General features: G+C 44.8%; 1 protein-coding gene across 1 annotated transcript in view; it reads right to left on the bottom strand.

Moving 5' to 3' along the window:
* The window catches only part of LOC118080810 (contactin-4), a 532,292-nt gene that overhangs the window by 97,260 nt on the left and 416,791 nt on the right, over positions 1–18,241 (bottom strand). Inside the window, exons 9-11 of the mRNA XM_035106605.2 lie at positions 17,895–17,997; positions 15,655–15,839; positions 133–269 (exon numbers count right to left, since the gene is read on the bottom strand). Coding sequence (XP_034962496.2) covers positions 133–269; positions 15,655–15,839; positions 17,895–17,997 — 425 coding nt within the window. The remainder of the gene's footprint in view (positions 1–132; positions 270–15,654; positions 15,840–17,894; positions 17,998–18,241) is intronic.

The following is an 18,241-nucleotide window of genomic DNA, read 5'->3' as shown; positions in this document are numbered from 1 at the left end:
TTAATTTCTTTTTCCTCAACAGCAACAAACTATACAGAGATGAAAAAGGTCACCACTTCACAACAAATCCTTTCAAGTTTTGTCACCCAACTCAAAAGCACCAAGGACACCAAGCCTGAATATTACTCATACCTGAGGGAGAAGCAGTTCGCCATCCTTTAGCCAGCTGTAAGAAGGCTTCGGTCTCCCATTTGCCTTACATTCCCAGTATATGCTTTCTTCCATGGCCACATGAGCATCGCTTATTTTCTGAATCCAGTTTGGAGGAGCTGCAAGGAAGACAGCAACACTCTTCTTAAGCAAGTGTTTCTTTTCTGTGTGCCATTAACCTTCAAATGCCTTTCTTCCTAACATACACATTTATATAATACCGCATTCAAATATCATGTCATTGTCTGTTCTTGAAAGTGAATTGGATCTATAAGGAAAGATTTTTTTCCTTTTTGCAGATATTAGTAGCAATAATGCTTTAGCTTCATGGCTTCCCCCATTGCATTAATTCAGTGTACTCATTGGTTTAAATGTGCTCAACTGGGCATATATAGACTGCCAACTAATAGATATCCCCTTCTCCCAGGAAACCCTGAAACTGAGGGCTCAAAGGGTTTGTGAAAACCACAATTCTCAGAACTGGCACTAAGCTACAATTCCCAATATCCTTTGGAGAATCTATATCAGCTAACCTTGTAAACCATTATTAGTGTATATGTGCTCCCTATTAGCAGTATAAGGAAAGCTGTATGTTTCTTTAGCATAATGACCTGCCAGATAGGAGAATAAATATGCAGCCCAGTCCGGATATCAAATATGTTTGTACCTAAGAAAACAAATATACCCTATATGTGTGGCAAACTACATGCATCAAATTCCAACCTGCAGAAACCATAAGCACTTAGGTCTACTCTCAAATCTAAAGTGCTTCAATGTGCAAACTATGAGAAATCAGAATTAATTTTCCATCTTGTTCCACGCTCTGTAGACAGTGGGTGGTATTCAACCAATTTTTACTCAGAGAAGTCACCTTAACTAAGTTAGGCCTATTAATTTCAATGGGTCTACCCTGAGTAAACCATGAATACCATTCATTCAAACTAGGGGATAGATAGAAACACCCTAATATCCCCATGCAACATATTTGAGAGGAAAATATATGAGCGTAATCCAGCCAAAGCTAAGGATATTATGTGTCCCATTAATTGCAATGAAATAGATTTAACCACTTATTTAACTTAGGGAAATAAGTGGAACTTAAAACAGTCTCCCAGGGGATGTTTCCCCCCTGTAGCCTCCAAAGAGATATATTTCAAGTTTATAAGACTGCTATTACTTTGTGTTCAGATAACAAACACAAGTGACAGTGAATGTTCTGGGGACATCTCAGCCTGCCACATCAGAGAAACTAGACAGCTAAACTGTCCCTGGAATGGCAAACTACTGTGAGCCCCGTATAGAAGCTTCTGAGTCCAATAGATAATTGAGCATAATGAATAGTGACTGAAATCTGCACACACAATTGTCCAAAGCTTAAAGAAATATGTATGTTCTATGCCAGCAGAGGTCTCTATGAACCTGGGTATTTTACAATGCTGTGTCTCCCTATAATCAGATAAAACAATTTCAGATTTCTTCAACAAAGGACAACCACTTTTAAAATCCCCCAGGGGTTTAGATGAGATCAGAGGAAGGTTTGCAAGGGTAGAATTAAGCAGCAAAAGCTTGATAAACAAGAAGTGTCAGGTTGAATACCAACATGCTGCTGCTACTTTTAAATCCATCTCTGCTATCAGCATTAAAAAGGTAAAGGTAAAGGTACCCCTGAGAATTAGGTCCAGTTGCTGATGACTCTGGGATTGCGGCGCTCATCTCGCTCTATAGGCCGAGGGAGCTGGCATTTGTCCACATACAGCTTCTGGGTCATGTGGCCAGCATGACTAAGCCGCTTCTGGTGAACCAGAGCAGTGCACAGAAACGCCATTTACCTTCCCGCCCGAGCAGTACCTACGGTATTTATCTATTTGCACTTTGACATGCTTTCGAACTGCTAGATGGGCAGGAACTGGGACCAAACAACGGGAGCTCACCCCGTCGTGGGGATTTGAACCACCGACCTTCTGATCGGCAAGCCCTAGGCTCTAGCGCCACCCGCGTCCTGATAAATCCAACAAGGAACAAGCAGCAAGGATCTATTTGAATAGTTCAGGCTCCTTTGGGTGAATTAATTGTAATAAGAACTAAAGTTAATGGCAGCTGAATTCCAAATGTACAGTACAGATTATCCCAGATTTAGAAAAAAGAAAGCTGAGGAACCTTAGCTCAGAAACTTAAATATGCCAAGAAAATAAGACTTAAAGAGATTCAGAAGTGGGGTGGGATAGGGTGGGGTGAGAGAGAAACAGATTGACAAACGTAATAAATAGGATACGCCCCAGGTTTTCTTTAATAAGAAAGCAACACACTACAACTGACAGATTTAGCATCACACAAAGCTTATATCGCCGTACTTCTTCAGTATTATAAAGGACAATTCTAGAGACAACAAAAAGATCTGCACAGAGCAAGATAATCTATGGATTCAAAGAGCTACCTGAAGTTGCTTGTCAAAACATGCATTCTTCAGTCCAAGGCTATTTTCCAGCAAGTGTGAAGTGTACAATAATAGGCATCCTTGTCTATAAAAGCACTATTACAACTCATGTCCTTGGGTCCAAAAATTAAATTTTATAAAATAAAAAAGTACGTATTATCAGCTTCAGTGATTTTGTTTTTCCCCACAAATCACGACGACATATATGCCTTTGAGTCATATACCCAGAAGTTGTAAACATTTATTTTTATCATTATATATTTCACTTATTGCTGAATAAGTGAAATATATAATTTCACTTCACTACTGAGAAGTCATAAGAAGAGGTTGCTGGATCAGGCCAGTGGCTCATCTAGTTCAGCATCCTGTTCTCAGTGGCCAGTTGGATGCCTGTGGGAAACAAGGGAGCAGAACACTCTCCCTTTCCCATTGTTTCCAGCAACTGGTACTTAAAGGCATTGCTGTCTCCAGCAGTGGAGGGAGAGCATAGCCATCATAGCTAATAACCACTGGTAGTCTTCACCTCCATGAATTCAGAGTTGCCATATTTTGAAGAGCGAAAACAGAGGATGCTTTGACGACTCTCATTTTAAATACCCCTACTATTTGTAGGCTATAGAAGCTGTGATGTATTGCTGAGTGGGGCAGGAGAAGAGAAGAGGAAAGCAAGTCTTCAGCCACCAGTTACCGTAGGTCTATGTCTCATCCAGAAAATATGGCCAGAGGCATTTTGGCAAATTGAAAAAAATCCACCTGGACAGAAATTTTACCCCTGGAAAAGAGGATGTGTTCTGGAAAAAGAGGACACATGGAAACTCTTCTAAAGACTATTATTGTATATACTCTTGTATATTACTCTTCAAGACTATTATTGTATATTATTGTATACTAGTGTATTTCAGCCCGTTCAATAACGGGCGCTAGAATCCTGGGGTTCGGAGAAGCGCTTGCGCAGCGCTTCTCCGAACCCTGGGACCTGTCCTTGTTGTCGGCGGCAGGGGGGCAGGAACGGAGGAGAAAGCGCTGCTTTCTCCTCCTCCGTTCCTGCCCCCCAGCCGCCGAGAGGAAGGAGACATCCCGGGGTTTGGAGAAGCGTTTGCGCAGCGCTTCTCCGGACCCTGGGACCTGTCCTTGTTGTCGGCGGCAGGGGGGCAGGAACGGAGGAGGAGAAAGCAGTGCTTTCCGTTCCTGCCCCCCAGCCGCCGACAGGAAGGACGCGGGACACAAATGCCTACCTCGCTGCCGCTGCTTCGCGGCCTCCCGCCGCTCCTCTTACGGGCCAGGGAGGGTTGTGAGGAGGAGGTCTCCGCCGGCCTCCACCCTTGCTTCCCTGACGTGCCCTGCAGTGAGGCGGTGTCCGGCCGGGAGCGGCGGTTGGAGGAGGCGGGGGGGAGAGTGCGCACGTGCTGTCTCTGCTGTCCAATCCCTGTGTCCCTGGGGCACATGCGCAGTAACCCAGGGACACACGGAAGAGACACTTGCATATTATTATATAGGATACAAGTGGGTGGCTTATGCATCTATCTGGCTATAGCTGGGAACAGGATGCTATACTGTGCTGTGTATGTCTGTGTGTGCAGTCATTCAACATGAGGGGTCTTGTGTGTGACTGTGTGTGTGTGTGAGATATGTGTGTATTGCTCCATCTCTTTCTTTAGCTCTGATAAGCTCCCTTGTTTCCTAATGTTAGCAGGGGGAGAATGGATGCATCAACATGCATGTCTCCTGCTTTTGTGTGTCTATGTGTCCTGCTGGTCATGTGCCTTGCTGTCAATCTTTTCTTGTAAGGGGAAAGGTGTGTGTGTGTGTGTGTGTGTGTGAGAGAGAGAGAGAGAGAGAGAGAGAGAGAGAGAGAGAGAGAGAGAAAGGCACTGAAATAAGATGTCTTATGTCATGTCTTAACAACCCAGCGGCATCTTGTGTAGAGGGCCGATCATTGGAAGTTCCTGATTTGCCATTGTTGGGATACCAGATGCATCTTTGCTGTCATATATAGCAAGTGAATTTGTATGCTGTTGCCTAATCATGACAGTAAACAATAAGACATATATCTATGAATACCAGATGCTAAAGTATTCAGATGCTAAAGATAGTTAAAGTATTAACCACTCAATCTTAACCTGATAAGTGACGTTTGTCCAGATTTTGATTTGTCTGAATTAATTATGTATACTGTTTTTATGTATACTGTGTTATTTATGTGATGTTAGCTGCTCTGAGCCCGGCTCTGGCTGGGGAGGGTGGGGTACAAATAAAATTTATTATTATTATTATTATTATTATTGATAAAAATTAGGAATCATGCACATGACACCTTGATCCTTCCTGGAGAAATAGTATCAGAGTGTGGGGACAAAGGTAATCCAATGAATGCTGAGTTAATATTGTATTTGCATTTTAATCGAATCCCTGTGACGGGGTGAGCTCCCGTTGCTTGGTCCCAGCTCCTGCCAACCTAGCAGTTCGAAAGCACGTCAAAATGCAAGTAGATAAATAGGAACCGCTACAGCGGGAAGGTAAACGGTGTTTCCATGTGCTGCTCTGGTTTGCCAGAAGTGGCTTTGTCATGCTGGCCACATGACCTGGAAGTTGTACGCCGGCTCCCTCAGCCAATAATGCGAGATGAGCGCGCAACCCCAGAGTCGGTCACGACTGGACCTAATGGTCAGGGGTCCCTTTACCTTTTACCTAGCTTTATGTAAATGCAATCTTATGCAAAACTGAATTGACAGATTTGTTTGGTTAACTGAATAAAAATCTATTGATTCAATAATTAAAATTCCTTTAACTGCATTGCAGACCCAGTAATAACTGAAATGGAAACTTTCACTAGATCCATGGATATCATCAGGAAAGCTTTTGGCTACTTCGGTAAAACTAGGCCTGCCAACAATGTAAACCTACTAAAAAAACCCAACATTTTCCAAGTTTTTGATTGCTTCACAATGTCTCAGTCTATATGCATCTTTGTAAGCAGGGCAGGAAATTTCATTATACCAGTCACACCTCATAATGTTGCATATTCTTATCACACACATGTTCACACCAAAGGAGTGAGGAATGAACCACACTGACTTTTGTGAAACTATAGCCAGAGATATAATTGTTTCCTTTCCCCCTTTGGAATATATATTTTAAACCACAGCAATTCAAACAACTTCATTACTCTGATGCTGTTTTGCAAGATCAGGATCAGCTCTTTTAGAATTAGCTCAGATAGTTCCCATAAGCCTCATAAGAGGCTCTATTGTACTTCTAAATGAGATAGAATGAAACCTTTACTTTATTGCAAGGGATCACCAAGGTTAAATTCTGTGTTCAGGCAGACTAAAAATAGAGTTGAGGTTAGTGTACGTTTTTTTCAGATGCACAGTATAGATGAGGATACAAAGCTTTGCCTGCTTGGAGGAACCTTCCCTTTTCAGTTCTGACAGTTCAACAAAAACATATAAAAGGAAGGACAATATAAAACCATATACAGTAACCAATTTGACAGTAATGGATCCTTACTATTACAGAACATTAGGTTTGGTAACTGGCTGAGAGCTAGAATACTTAAAAGGAAAATACTTTTTCACAGAATCTCTGTGAGTGGGAACACCAGTCACAAAAATAATTGTGTACTAAGGACATAGTTGACCAAAAAACTGAAGGAATCTTGAGATGGAGAAGAAAATGTTGTAATGATGGCTGACTTCAATTAGCCTCATACAGAGTCACAAGAAAGAGGTAGAATTCCTAGAACACCCTAAAATATGGTGTCCCGGAACAGTTGATTATGGAACTAACCATAGGGGAAGTGTCCCCGGACTTAAGCCTAAGTGGCTTTTAGTTTGGAAAAAGGCAACTGGTGCATGGTGTTGAGAAATACATTTCTCTCTCATAATAATAGAACTTGGGTCATCCAATGAAACTGGCAGGAGATTTAGGACATATAAATTAAGCATTTTTTCATGCAACCTATAATTCATTTATGAAATTTGCTGCCACAAAGGTTGGTGAGGGCTACTAGATCAAGTAGATTTAAAAGGGTATTAATGGCTTTCAGCCAAGATGGTTATATGCAATATCTACACCCAATATGCCAGCAAGTTTGGAAAACTCAGCAATGGCCAGAGGATTGGAGAAGATCAGTCTACATCCCAATTCCAAAGAAGGGCAGTGCCAAAGAATGCTCCAACTACCGCACAATTGCGCTCATTTCACACGCTAGCAAGGTTATGCTTAAAATTCTACAAGGCAGGCTTAGGCAGTATGTGGACCGAGAACTTCCAGAAGTGCAAGCTGGATTTCGAAAGGGCAGAGGAACCAGAGACCAAATAGCAAACATGCGCTGGATTATGGAGAAAGCAAGAGAGTTCCAGAAAAACGTCTACTTCTGCTTCATTGACTATGCAAAAGCCTTTGACTGTGTCGACCACAGCAAACTATGGCAAGTTCTTAAAGAAATGGGAGTGCCTGATCACCTCATCTGTCTCCTGAGAAATCTCTATGTGGGACAAGAAGCTACAGTTAGAACTGGATATGGAACAACTGAGTGGTTCAAAATTGGGAAAGGAGTACGACAAGGTTGTATATTGTCTCCCTGCTTATTTAACTTATATGCAGAATTCATCATGCGAAAGGCTGGACTAGATGAATCCCAAGCCGGAATTAAGATTGCCGGAAGAAATATCAACAACCTCAGATATGCAGATGACATAACCTTGATGGCAGAAAGCGAGGAGGAATTAAAGAACCTTTTAATGAGGGTGAAAGAGGAGAGCGCAAAATATGGTCTGAAGCTCAACATCAAAAAAACCAAGATCATGGCCACTGGTCCCATCACCTCCTGGCAAATAGAAGGGGAAGAAATGGAGGCAGTGAGAGATTTTACCTTCTTGGGCTCCTTGATCACTGCAGATGGTGACAGCAGTCACGAAATTAAAAGACGCCTGCTTCTTGGGAGAAAAGCAATGACAAACCTAGACAGCATCTTAAAAAGCAGAGACATCACCTTGCCGACAAAGGTCCGTATAGTTAAAGCTATGGTTTTCCCAGTAGTGATGTATGGAAGTGAGAGCTGGACCATAAAGAAGGCTGATCGCCGAAGAATTGATGCTTTTGAATTATGGTGCTGGAGGAGACTCTTGAGAGTCCCATGGACTGCAAGAAGATCAAACCTATCCATTCTTAAGGAAATCAGCCCTGAGTGCTCCCTGGAAGGACAGATCGTGAAGCTGAGGCTCCAATACTTTGGCCACCTCATGAGAAGAGAAGAATCCTTGGAAAAGACCCTGATGTTGGGAAAGATTGAGGGCACTAGGAGAAGGGGACGTCAGAGGACAAGGTGGTTGGACAGTGTTCTCGAAGCTACGAACATGAGTTTGACAAAACTGCGGGAGGCAGTGCAAGACAGGAGTGCCTGGCGTGCTATGGTCCATGGGGTCACGAAGAGTCGGACACGACTAAACGACTAAACAACAACATGTTCAGAAGTAGGGACCCAGCTGGCGCTGTGGGCTAAACCACTGAGCCTAGGGCTTGCTGATCAGAAGGTTGACGGTTCGAATCCCTGTGACGGGGTGAGCTCCCGTTGCTTGGTCCCAGCTCCCGCCAACCTAGCAGTTCGAAAGCACATCAAAATGCAAGTAGATAAATACCGTGTTTCCCACATTTTAAGACACCGTCTTATTGCTTTTTTCCCTCAAAAAACCACAGGGTGGCTTATTTTTGGTGGCATGTCTTATTTTTTTTACGTTATTACAGTTTTTACAGCACCTTAAGGTCTTCTTGGCCGGGCCAGGCTGCTGGCTCGGGGCACTGCTGGGCACTGCGCGCCATGCTGCTGGGCTGTCTGAGCGCTGCTGGGCGCTTTGAGCAGCTGGGCGCTCCGCGCGCTCCAGCAGCCGTTTCCAGGCGGCGGGACGGCGACGGCGAGGCCGCTGGCTCTGGCGCTGAGCTCCGGGGCTGCTCGGCGCTCCGCGCGCTCCAGCAGCCGTTTCCGGGCGGCGGGGCGGCGGAGCGGCGGCGGCCGGGTGGAGGCGAGGCCGCTGGCTCTGGCCCTCAGCTCCGGGGCTGCTGGGCGCTCCGCGCGCTCCAGCAGCCATTTCCGGGTGGCGGGGCGGCGGCGGCTGGATGGAGCTGAGGCCGCTTGCTCTGGCGCTCGGCTCCGGGGCTGCTGGGCGCTCCGTGCGCTCCAGCAGCCGTTTCCGCGCGGCGGGACGGCGGCGGCTGGATGGAGCTGAGGCCGCTTGCTCTGGCGCTCGGCTCCGGGGCTGCTGGGCGCTCCGCGCGCTCCAGCAGCCGGTTCCGGGCGGCGGAACAGCAGGCCTCCTCGGCCAGGCAGAGGCAGGGCCGCTGGCTCCGGTGCTCCTGGGTGCTCCAAGCTGCTGGGCTAGAAACTAGAAACTGGGCTAGAAGCAACAGAGGCCCGGCCGCTGGCTCAGCTCTCCGCCCGCGCTGCTGCAGGCATGGAGATACACTATGTCTTATTTTCGGGGTATGGCTTATCTTTCGCAAATGCTTAAAATTGCTGCCCTGGCTTACTTTATGACTACGTATTAAAAAGGGGGAAACACGGTAGGAACCGCTATAGCGGGAAGGTAAACGGCGTTTCCATGTGCTGCTCTGGTTTGCCAGAAGTGGCTTTGTCATGCTGGCCACATGACCTGGAAGCTATACGCCGGCTCCCTTGGCCAATAATGCGAGATGAGCGCGCAACCCCAGAGTCAGTCACGACTGGACCTAATGGTCAGGGGTCCCTTTACCTTATGTTCAGAAGCAGTACCTTCTGAGTACTATTTATTGGAGGGCATGAAAGGGGTAGGGCTTTTGCCTTCATGTCCTGCTTATGGGACATTATGGGTTTCCTGTAGGTGTCTGGTTGCCCACTATTGGCAACAGGATACTGAACTTAAGAAGAGTGCTACTGGACCAGATTTACATTCTTAATACTTTGAACCATGTTTATAACATTACTAGTTATTGTGAGGTGCTAAAAGAAGTATGAGGGATACACATTCACAATTTAATTTCAAATATAGCTAGGAGTGGGTCTTTGAACTTTGCTGAAAATCTCACCTCCCCAAGTGAAACCTCTTTACCACCTGCAGAAACTTGTAATAGCAACTATGATTTTAACCAGAAGCAACCAGGGACACAAAACAGCTCTAAAGTTTGTCATAGATACCAGAGGCCTCTCTGTCTTTTAAGTGCTCTCTTCCAGGTGGCATTACGGTATATATTTGCAAGACAATCAGGGGATAAACAAAGCAGGTTTCTACATTTCAATCAGGTCTGGGCCCTCTTGTGGCTTCTGAAGCAGCAGAAGCAAACAGGAATTTTCTTCCATCTTCCAAGCAGAGAGACAATAACAAAAGCTCCTGGCCAGTTTTAAAAGAGTCCGTGCCCTCCTTCCTCACACTATCCCAAGATGATTAAAGTGTACCAATGTTATTAACTTGCTTCCCCTGCACACATGCTACTAGGCTAAACTATGAAACTGTACAACTGAGGTGGAGGAAAAGAGGCTGAACATAAAGCATGTTGATGCCACTGATTATATATATATATATATATATATATATATATATATATATATATATACACGCAAAAGAAAACTAGAGTCAGCATTACAGCGACAAACAAGCAAACCTCTTTCAACAACTTTACCGAGTGCTGAATAATATGGTTGGTGACAAAAAAAAGATAGTCTGGTTTATCTGCAGCAAGCAGGCAAATTTGAATTTCATCTTCCTTTGCTTTCTTTGCTATTCACAGAGGCAGGTAACTCAGTTTAAAAGAGTAACACTGTTAGAGCCAGATTTTAATCTCCAGGGATGCATTATGATAGAACATTTCACAGAGAAAGGCTGTTAGTGACAAGTTTGATTTTCCATATCAAATATGTTCGAGTGTTCCTTTCTTTGAATGTGAACTTTTGACCCAGTAGAAACAACTTGGAAAAACAATGCCAGCATTGCAGTTTTCCCCTCCCTATTGTATATATTTCTTTCATTAAAAAAAGAAAGATTAAAGATGTTACCATTCAGCTTTTGTCACTAATGCAGGATATTATATGAGATCTTATGACAAGCTGCTTTCACAATGACATGTCTGGAATGGCTATTTTGATGAAACCTGGGGGACATTTTTGTGGTTTGCATTTTCAGAGTTAAAAGGCAGCTGAAGTCAAGTTATTCCTATAACAGAACACTCCCAAGTTATACACTGATTGCCTTTTACAGCAGGCTAGTGGGGCATCACCTCTAGACAAGGTTAACTTTTAAAAGTAAAATACAGGAATATAAAGCTGATACTGCAAGGGAAACATATTTACCCGCTTGTAACCCACTTTGAGGATTTTAAAGAAATATATACAATTAAATTGTATATAAATTTTATGAAATAAAAAAAAAATGTAGCCAGTGCTACTGTGCACTGTCAACATGATTCTGTTCTGGCCTGCATTATTTAATTTTATTACCTTTATAGAATTAATCAGTTGCCTTTTCATTTAAGTACAAGCGTGAACCAACTTATAAGTGTAAAAAGAAATCAAAGTTGATTAAGAGACAGATCCAAACCTTAGTGTATTCTGATGCTGATGAACTATAACCCCCATCACCCCTAGTCAGAATGGTCAATGGCAAAGGATGGTGGGAACTGTAGTTTAACAACACCTAAAAATGAAAGGTTGGGAAAGGCTGATCTGATGAATGCTCAGTAATTAGGTTGTCTGGAGGGATCCTTAGATCAAAAGAGAATACATTGTTGATGAATCCAAAAGTGGCATCCATACATGCACACTTATATGGGTGGAGGGAGGTTAACCCTCATTGAACATGGTATTCTCAGTAAACAATGTTTACTCAATGGAACAGAGGAGGAAAGGGGTGGGGTGGGGTGGGGAAGTAAGCCATGATTCAGAAAGTGAGAGAAAGGGTAACAGGAACAAGGAAGGTGATAAATAACAGTACTATGGGTGGCGCTGTGGGTTAAACCACAAAGCCTAGGGCTTGGCAATGCGGGTTCTCCTTCATGGAGAGCACGTGTTGCGGTGGGGGCCTAACAAACTACCCCTGAGTTGCTGGGGTGGGGGCTATGAGTTGGCCACCGTTCTGATTGGACCCGGGCTGTTGTTGGGGAGAAAAGCATGTTTCAATTTCTGAGGGACAGCGAGGGGTATAAAAGGCAAGCACGTGATTTGTTCCTCCTCTTGGCTCTTGGCCGCGTTCTTCGGATCACCCTCCCTCCCTCCCTATGTTTAGGCCTCTGTGTTGACCTTCTGTGCCTATCATGGGGTTGTCTGCTTGGCAGGGGCCCGGTAGGAATTTTTCCATTTGGCTGATTGGCTGGTGCCATCTGTTTTTTGCCTACTGCATAGCAGATAGTCACAACTTGTAAGGTTGGCCGTTAGGCATTGGTTATTTTGGTTGTATGAGGGGTCTTGTTGACTGTGTTGGCACCTCAAATTAATGCCTGAGTGTTGGGGAAATTCCGGTCAGGAATACAGGGGCTCGATATGCAGTGTCCGTAACCTCCGGTTGGGGGCCAGGGCCATGCCAGAGCCCCTAGGAGACTGAGGGGAGGGCCAAGCACCCGGCTCGCTGTCTCTCCCTGTAGGGTTTCCCCTTGTTGACAAGGCTAGTTTAGTTCTGTCCTTAGGGGGCAGTTGGAGAACCAATGCCTACACAACCACTCACATATTTTGTATTTTAATAAAGTTGTGGCCAAATTCATGCCAAAACCCAAAACAAAAATTCTGTCTGTGGTGTGAATTATTTTGAGGGGTGGTTTTAGGGACCTCAACATGCAATCAGAAGGTCAGCGGCTCCAATCCCCGCGACGGGGTGAGCTCCTGTTGCTCGGTCCCTGCTCTTGCCAACCTAGGAGTTCAAAAGCATGGAGCGCAAGTAGATAAATAGGTATTGCTCTGGCAGGAAGGTAAACGGCATTTCCGTGTGCTGCTCTGGTTTGCCAGAAGCGGCTTAGTCATGCTGGCCACATGACCCAGAAGCTGTACGCTGGCTCCCTCAGTCACTGGACCTAACAGTCAGGGGTCCCTTTACCTTTTACCTTATGCAAGTTAAACGGAGAGCAAAGATGGTTTGTGGGACTGTCAAAAGTGGAAAACACACAAGATGGAGGAAAACACAGCTTAATACGCCACGCCCCCCGAATAGATTTGCCACAAGGTGTGGGAAAAGTTAAGAAATCCATTTGAGAAAGAAACAGGATTAGTGGTATCAAGGGAAAGATAGCGAAGTTTCTGTTAATGTGAATAAAGAAAAAGTATTAAAAAGGAAAAGGTCACAAATCACAGCAGGTTTAGTAATTGATACTAATAAACACACCAAACACTGCCAAAACAACAAGGGAGACAGCGCAAAGGAGCAGTACGAAGCTAGGATTTGCAGAAATGATTAAAAGTAGAAAGATGAAAATAGCAAGCAGCATGGCTGATAGCAATCAAGAGAAGCCCAGCAAGGACAAACCGATTTTACGGCACCTCAGAAGAGATGGGGCTCTGGATAGAGTTAGTTCCAGACAGCTACGGTAGGTCTCTGTAGTGTTGCTGAGGAAGGGGTAGACCTGGAGCAGTTGTGGCCTTTGAACTCTGATGGTATACCACTTAGCTGTGTTTCTGCTTTGTTCACTGTATGCACCTGAAAAAGTTGCTTCACCATGCTGTATGGTTAGGAATGGCGCTGAAAGCCTCTCACATATAAGTCCAAGACAGAGAGCTCATGGAATTGAAGAACTGCAGAGTTGGAAGGGACCCCAAGGGTCATCTAGTCCAACCCCCTGCAATACAGGAATTACAGCTAAATCACAGTTCTTTTATAGCGCATTGGGCACTTTTATTAGCAAGGACATGGAGACATCCAGAGAGGAGTCTGACGTGAGAAGATCTAAGATGCTTAAGGAACCTGCTCTGTCTACCTTTTGTTGCTACTGTGAGCTAAAGATATGCCAAGAAAAGTGCTCCAAACAACAGGAGAATACATTCCGGTTGCATAATGGGGGGGGGGGGAATGGAAAACATTATCACTTAGTGCTACAGTCTAATAAGGTCAGCATCACAGTATGTAGGTATAAAGGTTGGTACCCATCTTGGACCACTATTTGGCGGGCCAAGAGGCACATAAGGGGATCAAGCAGGTCATATAGATATAATAAATGTGGAACAACTGAACTTCTTTAACCAAGCACAGTAAATTTTACTTTCTTTTAAGTGCTCCAAAGTTCTTTCACTGCTAATTCATGCAAAGCCCACGCCAATTGCTTGTGGAATTTTTCCACCACAAGTCTTTAATAGTGCATTGATGCACCCACTCCTATGGGCCTAGATGGAACTACAGCTGGGCCAATGTGATTCTTTCCAGATATTGTTGAACTCAGTGGTCAGGGATGATGGTAGTTGTAGTCCATAAACAAATGAAGGGTGCCACATTGGCTAGCCTAGAACAAACCTAATTATACTATTTGCATAATGAAACACATGCATACGTGCTTATACAGTATTTTCTGGGCTGATTTCCGAAGATGGCATTAGCATGAGAACAGTGTGGCAACTACTCCTTCGGTGTTATCAAACCCAAAGTACTCTTTCCACCTATCCTCTTCACAGAACCTGGTGTAACCTGGAATTGAACAGTTTTCTCAAGGCCAATACTGGGCAAAGGTGTTCACAAATCCCAGGCAACCTCTTTCCATCCAAGTGACTTGATCCAAGTAAAGCCTGGCCCTAGCCTCTTTCATATGCCTACCTGATGTTCAAGAAACCCCTAGAGGCCCAGATTTGTCCTGGCCACAGACATTCCTGCCTACTATCCCAACAACTTTAAGGAGTCTTGGAACTGGCTAGGTCCAAAAAACTCTAGAATATAGTTGGGACCTCTCATGCTAATTGGGCCCTCTCATGCTAATTGGCATTTTATGGTGGGGTGGCAGGACCTGGGGAGAAAGAGGTCTAGAGTGAAGATTTGCAGCAGGGTTTCAGTGATTTTTGGTGGGAAGGGGGCTGGGTTGCAGCAAAATATGACGTTTTGTGGGGGGATGTGTAGAGGAACAGTTTTCAAAGGGGAAAAAAAGAGTGAATCCATTGAAAAAATTATCTTTGTTGAGAAATCATGATCTCTCTCCTTGTTCTCTTGTCAGGAGAGGTGAAGGGGATTGTGCTGTGAATTGCAACCTTTAAAGTAGTTGCAACAGCCACTTTAGAGGAGGCAAACCATTCTGCAATTGGGAGAGCATGACCCTACTTCTCTTTTGGCAAGAGGAGGGGGGCCAAGCTGCACATACTCAGTCTCGACTGCCTTCTCTAAAGCGTCTGGTGCACTGCTATGCACAACATTACCCTCAGTCTCTTTTCAAGAGAGGAAGAAGAGAACAAATCCTTACAGGATCTGTAGTAATGCAAACTTTTTCAGTCCTTGTTACAGGTAGGTAGCCATGTTGGTCTGACGTAGTCGAAACAAAAAAAAAACCTTCCAGATACCAGATACCAATCTGAAGAAGTGTGCATGCACACGAAAGCTCATACCTATGACAAACTTATTTGGTCTCTAAGGTGCTACTGGAAGGAATTTTATTAAAAAAATCAGTCTTGTTCATATAATCTGCAGGGACATATACAGAAAAAATCCCATAATTACTTTTACACAAGAATGAGTCCCAAATTCAGTGTGATACAGAGGAAAAAAAGGGCAATTGAGATTAAAGACTAGCCAGAAATGAAAACTCTAAATCTGAGGCCAAAACAGCCATCGTTTTTCAGAAGAGCATGCGGTTTTTCTTCTAGATGCAGCAGAAGAAAGACAGATAAATTGCTTTACAACTGCGTTTTACATCTTCCAGACCAATCTCCTTCTTACAACGTACATTTTCATTTCTCCCTCACTTCCCAGCCTCAATCAATATGCCTGTCTCAGAGGTTTTTATTTTATATAAAATTACACTTGCTGAGCAGTCCTATTTGCAAGACAAATATGAAGAGAAAAATCAACATTGACAGTGCAACAAAGCATTTACCACATTTTGGCCTCAGCTATAATGAAAAACAGGTGAGTAAATAATCAGGGTACCATAAAACGTCAGCTGGCCTCTGGCCACGTTCTTCCCTCTCACATTTTCAGCCACGCATTCATACAGGCCAGCATCTTCCTGCTGAAAGTTTGGGATTTCCAGGATGCTGCTTGATTTGTGCCTCCGAGCTTTTTTGGGGATCTGTTTTCCATCGGCTCTTCTCCAGGTGATCGTAGGAACTGGGCTGTTTATCAACAACAGAAGGGAGAAAATCCTGATGGTAAAGGCTGCACTCTTTTAATTGCTGCTATGGACAGACAAGTTCATTTATATATATATAAAACACATCATTGCAAATACAGCCACAAAACGACTAGCCCCACCCCCCCAAAAAAAACCATTTCTAGCAATAACTAGTTATAATATCTGTGATGTAAGAGGGGCCCAGAGTTTTCAAAGCTGCCCAAGCTAATTATGGGAGCCTCAGAAAAGGCTCACTTGGCACAGAAGCTCTTGAAGGCTAAGGCTAAGGAATGCCCTCGCGAGATCCCGTGGGACAATTCAAGTCTCTGCAAGATCTCACAGGAGCATCCGAGCAAGCAGGCCTCTGCCCCCTCTTGTCCCAAGTCAGGTGGTGAGTTTAAAAGCCCTTTCCCCACTGGATAACCCAAGTGGACCAAGCATGCAAAAAAGCTTTTAACTTTCTACCTTACTTACAGGACAAGGCCCACTCAGCATACTCCCCACAACCTGCTGGCCACAGGGCAGCTCCAAGGGTTTGACCATACACAATTTTTGGGTATACATGTTACCATTGGAACACCGCCCCGCCCCTGCCCCCACCCCAATAAGATGAGTGATTGCTGTGTGCATTTATATGAAGAGCCTTGCTGGATCAACACAAAAAATCTGTCCACTGCGTTTCGTTCAGCAGCCAGTTTGATGTATCTAGATTTTCACAAGCAAGGTAAAGGTAATGGCCTACACAGTTTACTCACACCAGTGGATACTTGGAAGTCACTTTTTTCAGATCAATTTACCAGAATTGTCCCCTGTGGTCCAAAGCTATACTACAGGTTGGTATAATGGCATTATGATACTTCCTTTATATTAAATACCTTCCACATTATTTCCAACATTGAATTTTCCTTTTTCACTGCTATAACATGTTGACTTTCCACTGAATAACTCACTATTGACATCAGCTTTTGTTTTCTAAGCAGCTGCAGCCAAAGTAGGTATTATCAACTGATACATTAAGGTCCCTAGGGACGCAGGTGGCGCTGTGGGTTAAACCACAGAGCCTAGGGCTTGCTGATCAGAAGGTCGGCGGTTCAAATCCCTGTGATGGGGCGAGCTCCCGTCGCTCGGTCCCAGCTCCTGCCAACCTAGCAGTTCGAAAGCACGTGAAAGTACAAGTAGATAAACAGGTACTGCTCCAAGCGGAAAGGTAAATGGCGTTTCCATGCGCTGCTCTGGTTCGCCAAGTGGAAGGCAGGAGGCGGCAGCCCCGCTTTCTCCCCTCACCTTGGCTGTGGCGGCGCTGAGGCGGCTGATCCCGGGCCAGCCTGAGGGCGAGTGCAGCACATGGGGGCAAGCAGGAGAAAGCGCATGGCGGTTGCGGCGCTGAGGGGGTCGATCTGGGCCGGCCGGAGGGCGTTCACCCTCAGGTCGACACGGGATTGGGCGCTTCAGCGCCGTCGCCACCTAGGCAAGTGGGAGAAAGTGTGCGACGCTCGCCCTTGGACCGGGCCGGCCCTCTCAAGCGCCGCAGCCGCCGCACACTTTCTCCTGCTCGCCCCGCGCGCTGCGCTTGCCCTTGGTTCAGCCGCCCGGGATTGGTCTTCTCAGCGCTGCCGCCGCCTGGCTTCCCCGAGCCAATCAAGCAAGCGCCGCCGCCAGTCAGTCCCCCGGAGCCCATAGGAACACATTAATTAAATTTCACTGTGTTCCTATGGGAAACGGTGCTTCGCAAGACAATTTTTTTGTAAAATGAATTGACCGGTGGAACGAATTAAATTTGTCTTGCGAGGCACCACTCTATAGACCAAGTGATAGTAATTCGAAGTAACAATGTGAATGTGAATGTGCATTTGCATTATTTCATAGTAAAACAAAATGAAAAGTCCACAGAGTGGTCAATCTGAGAGGGGCTTGAATGAGCGCTGTAAGCCAAGAGAGACAACATTAGAGTTAATGGAGGTGGTGTGAAGCAGAATACCCACAATTTACTTGATTTTGCCCTAACAACCTGCAAACTGTTTTAGTACATCGGAATGAGTGAAAGGCGAAAACTTACTTTCCCAACGCAAAGCATTCCAGTCTCACATTTGTTCCTTTTGCAGATGGAACCATTTCTGGGAACTGCACTTCTATTTTCGGCTCATATTCACCCATCACTCCTGTGAACATATAATGGATGCTAAATTGGCTTGAATTCTGCATTACATATCCCCAGGTATGCCTGAGTTAACCCAGGGCAGTTTTATACATCATTACGTGCCCAATTAATCTGTTCATTTCAAACAGGACCCTCGTCTCCAACAGCCACACACTGTGAGGCTCCCTTTCCCTATTTACTTCCAGAGGAAAATTTGTTTTGCAGCTCTCCACCATCTGCCTAAGATTACATCTCATCACGGCTCT

Source organism: Zootoca vivipara, chromosome 2 (assembly GCF_963506605.1).
Source record: "Zootoca vivipara chromosome 2, rZooViv1.1, whole genome shotgun sequence".
NCBI classification, from domain to species: Eukaryota; Metazoa; Chordata; class Lepidosauria; order Squamata; family Lacertidae; genus Zootoca; species Zootoca vivipara.
This window is presented reverse-complemented; position numbering and strand designations above follow the sequence as displayed.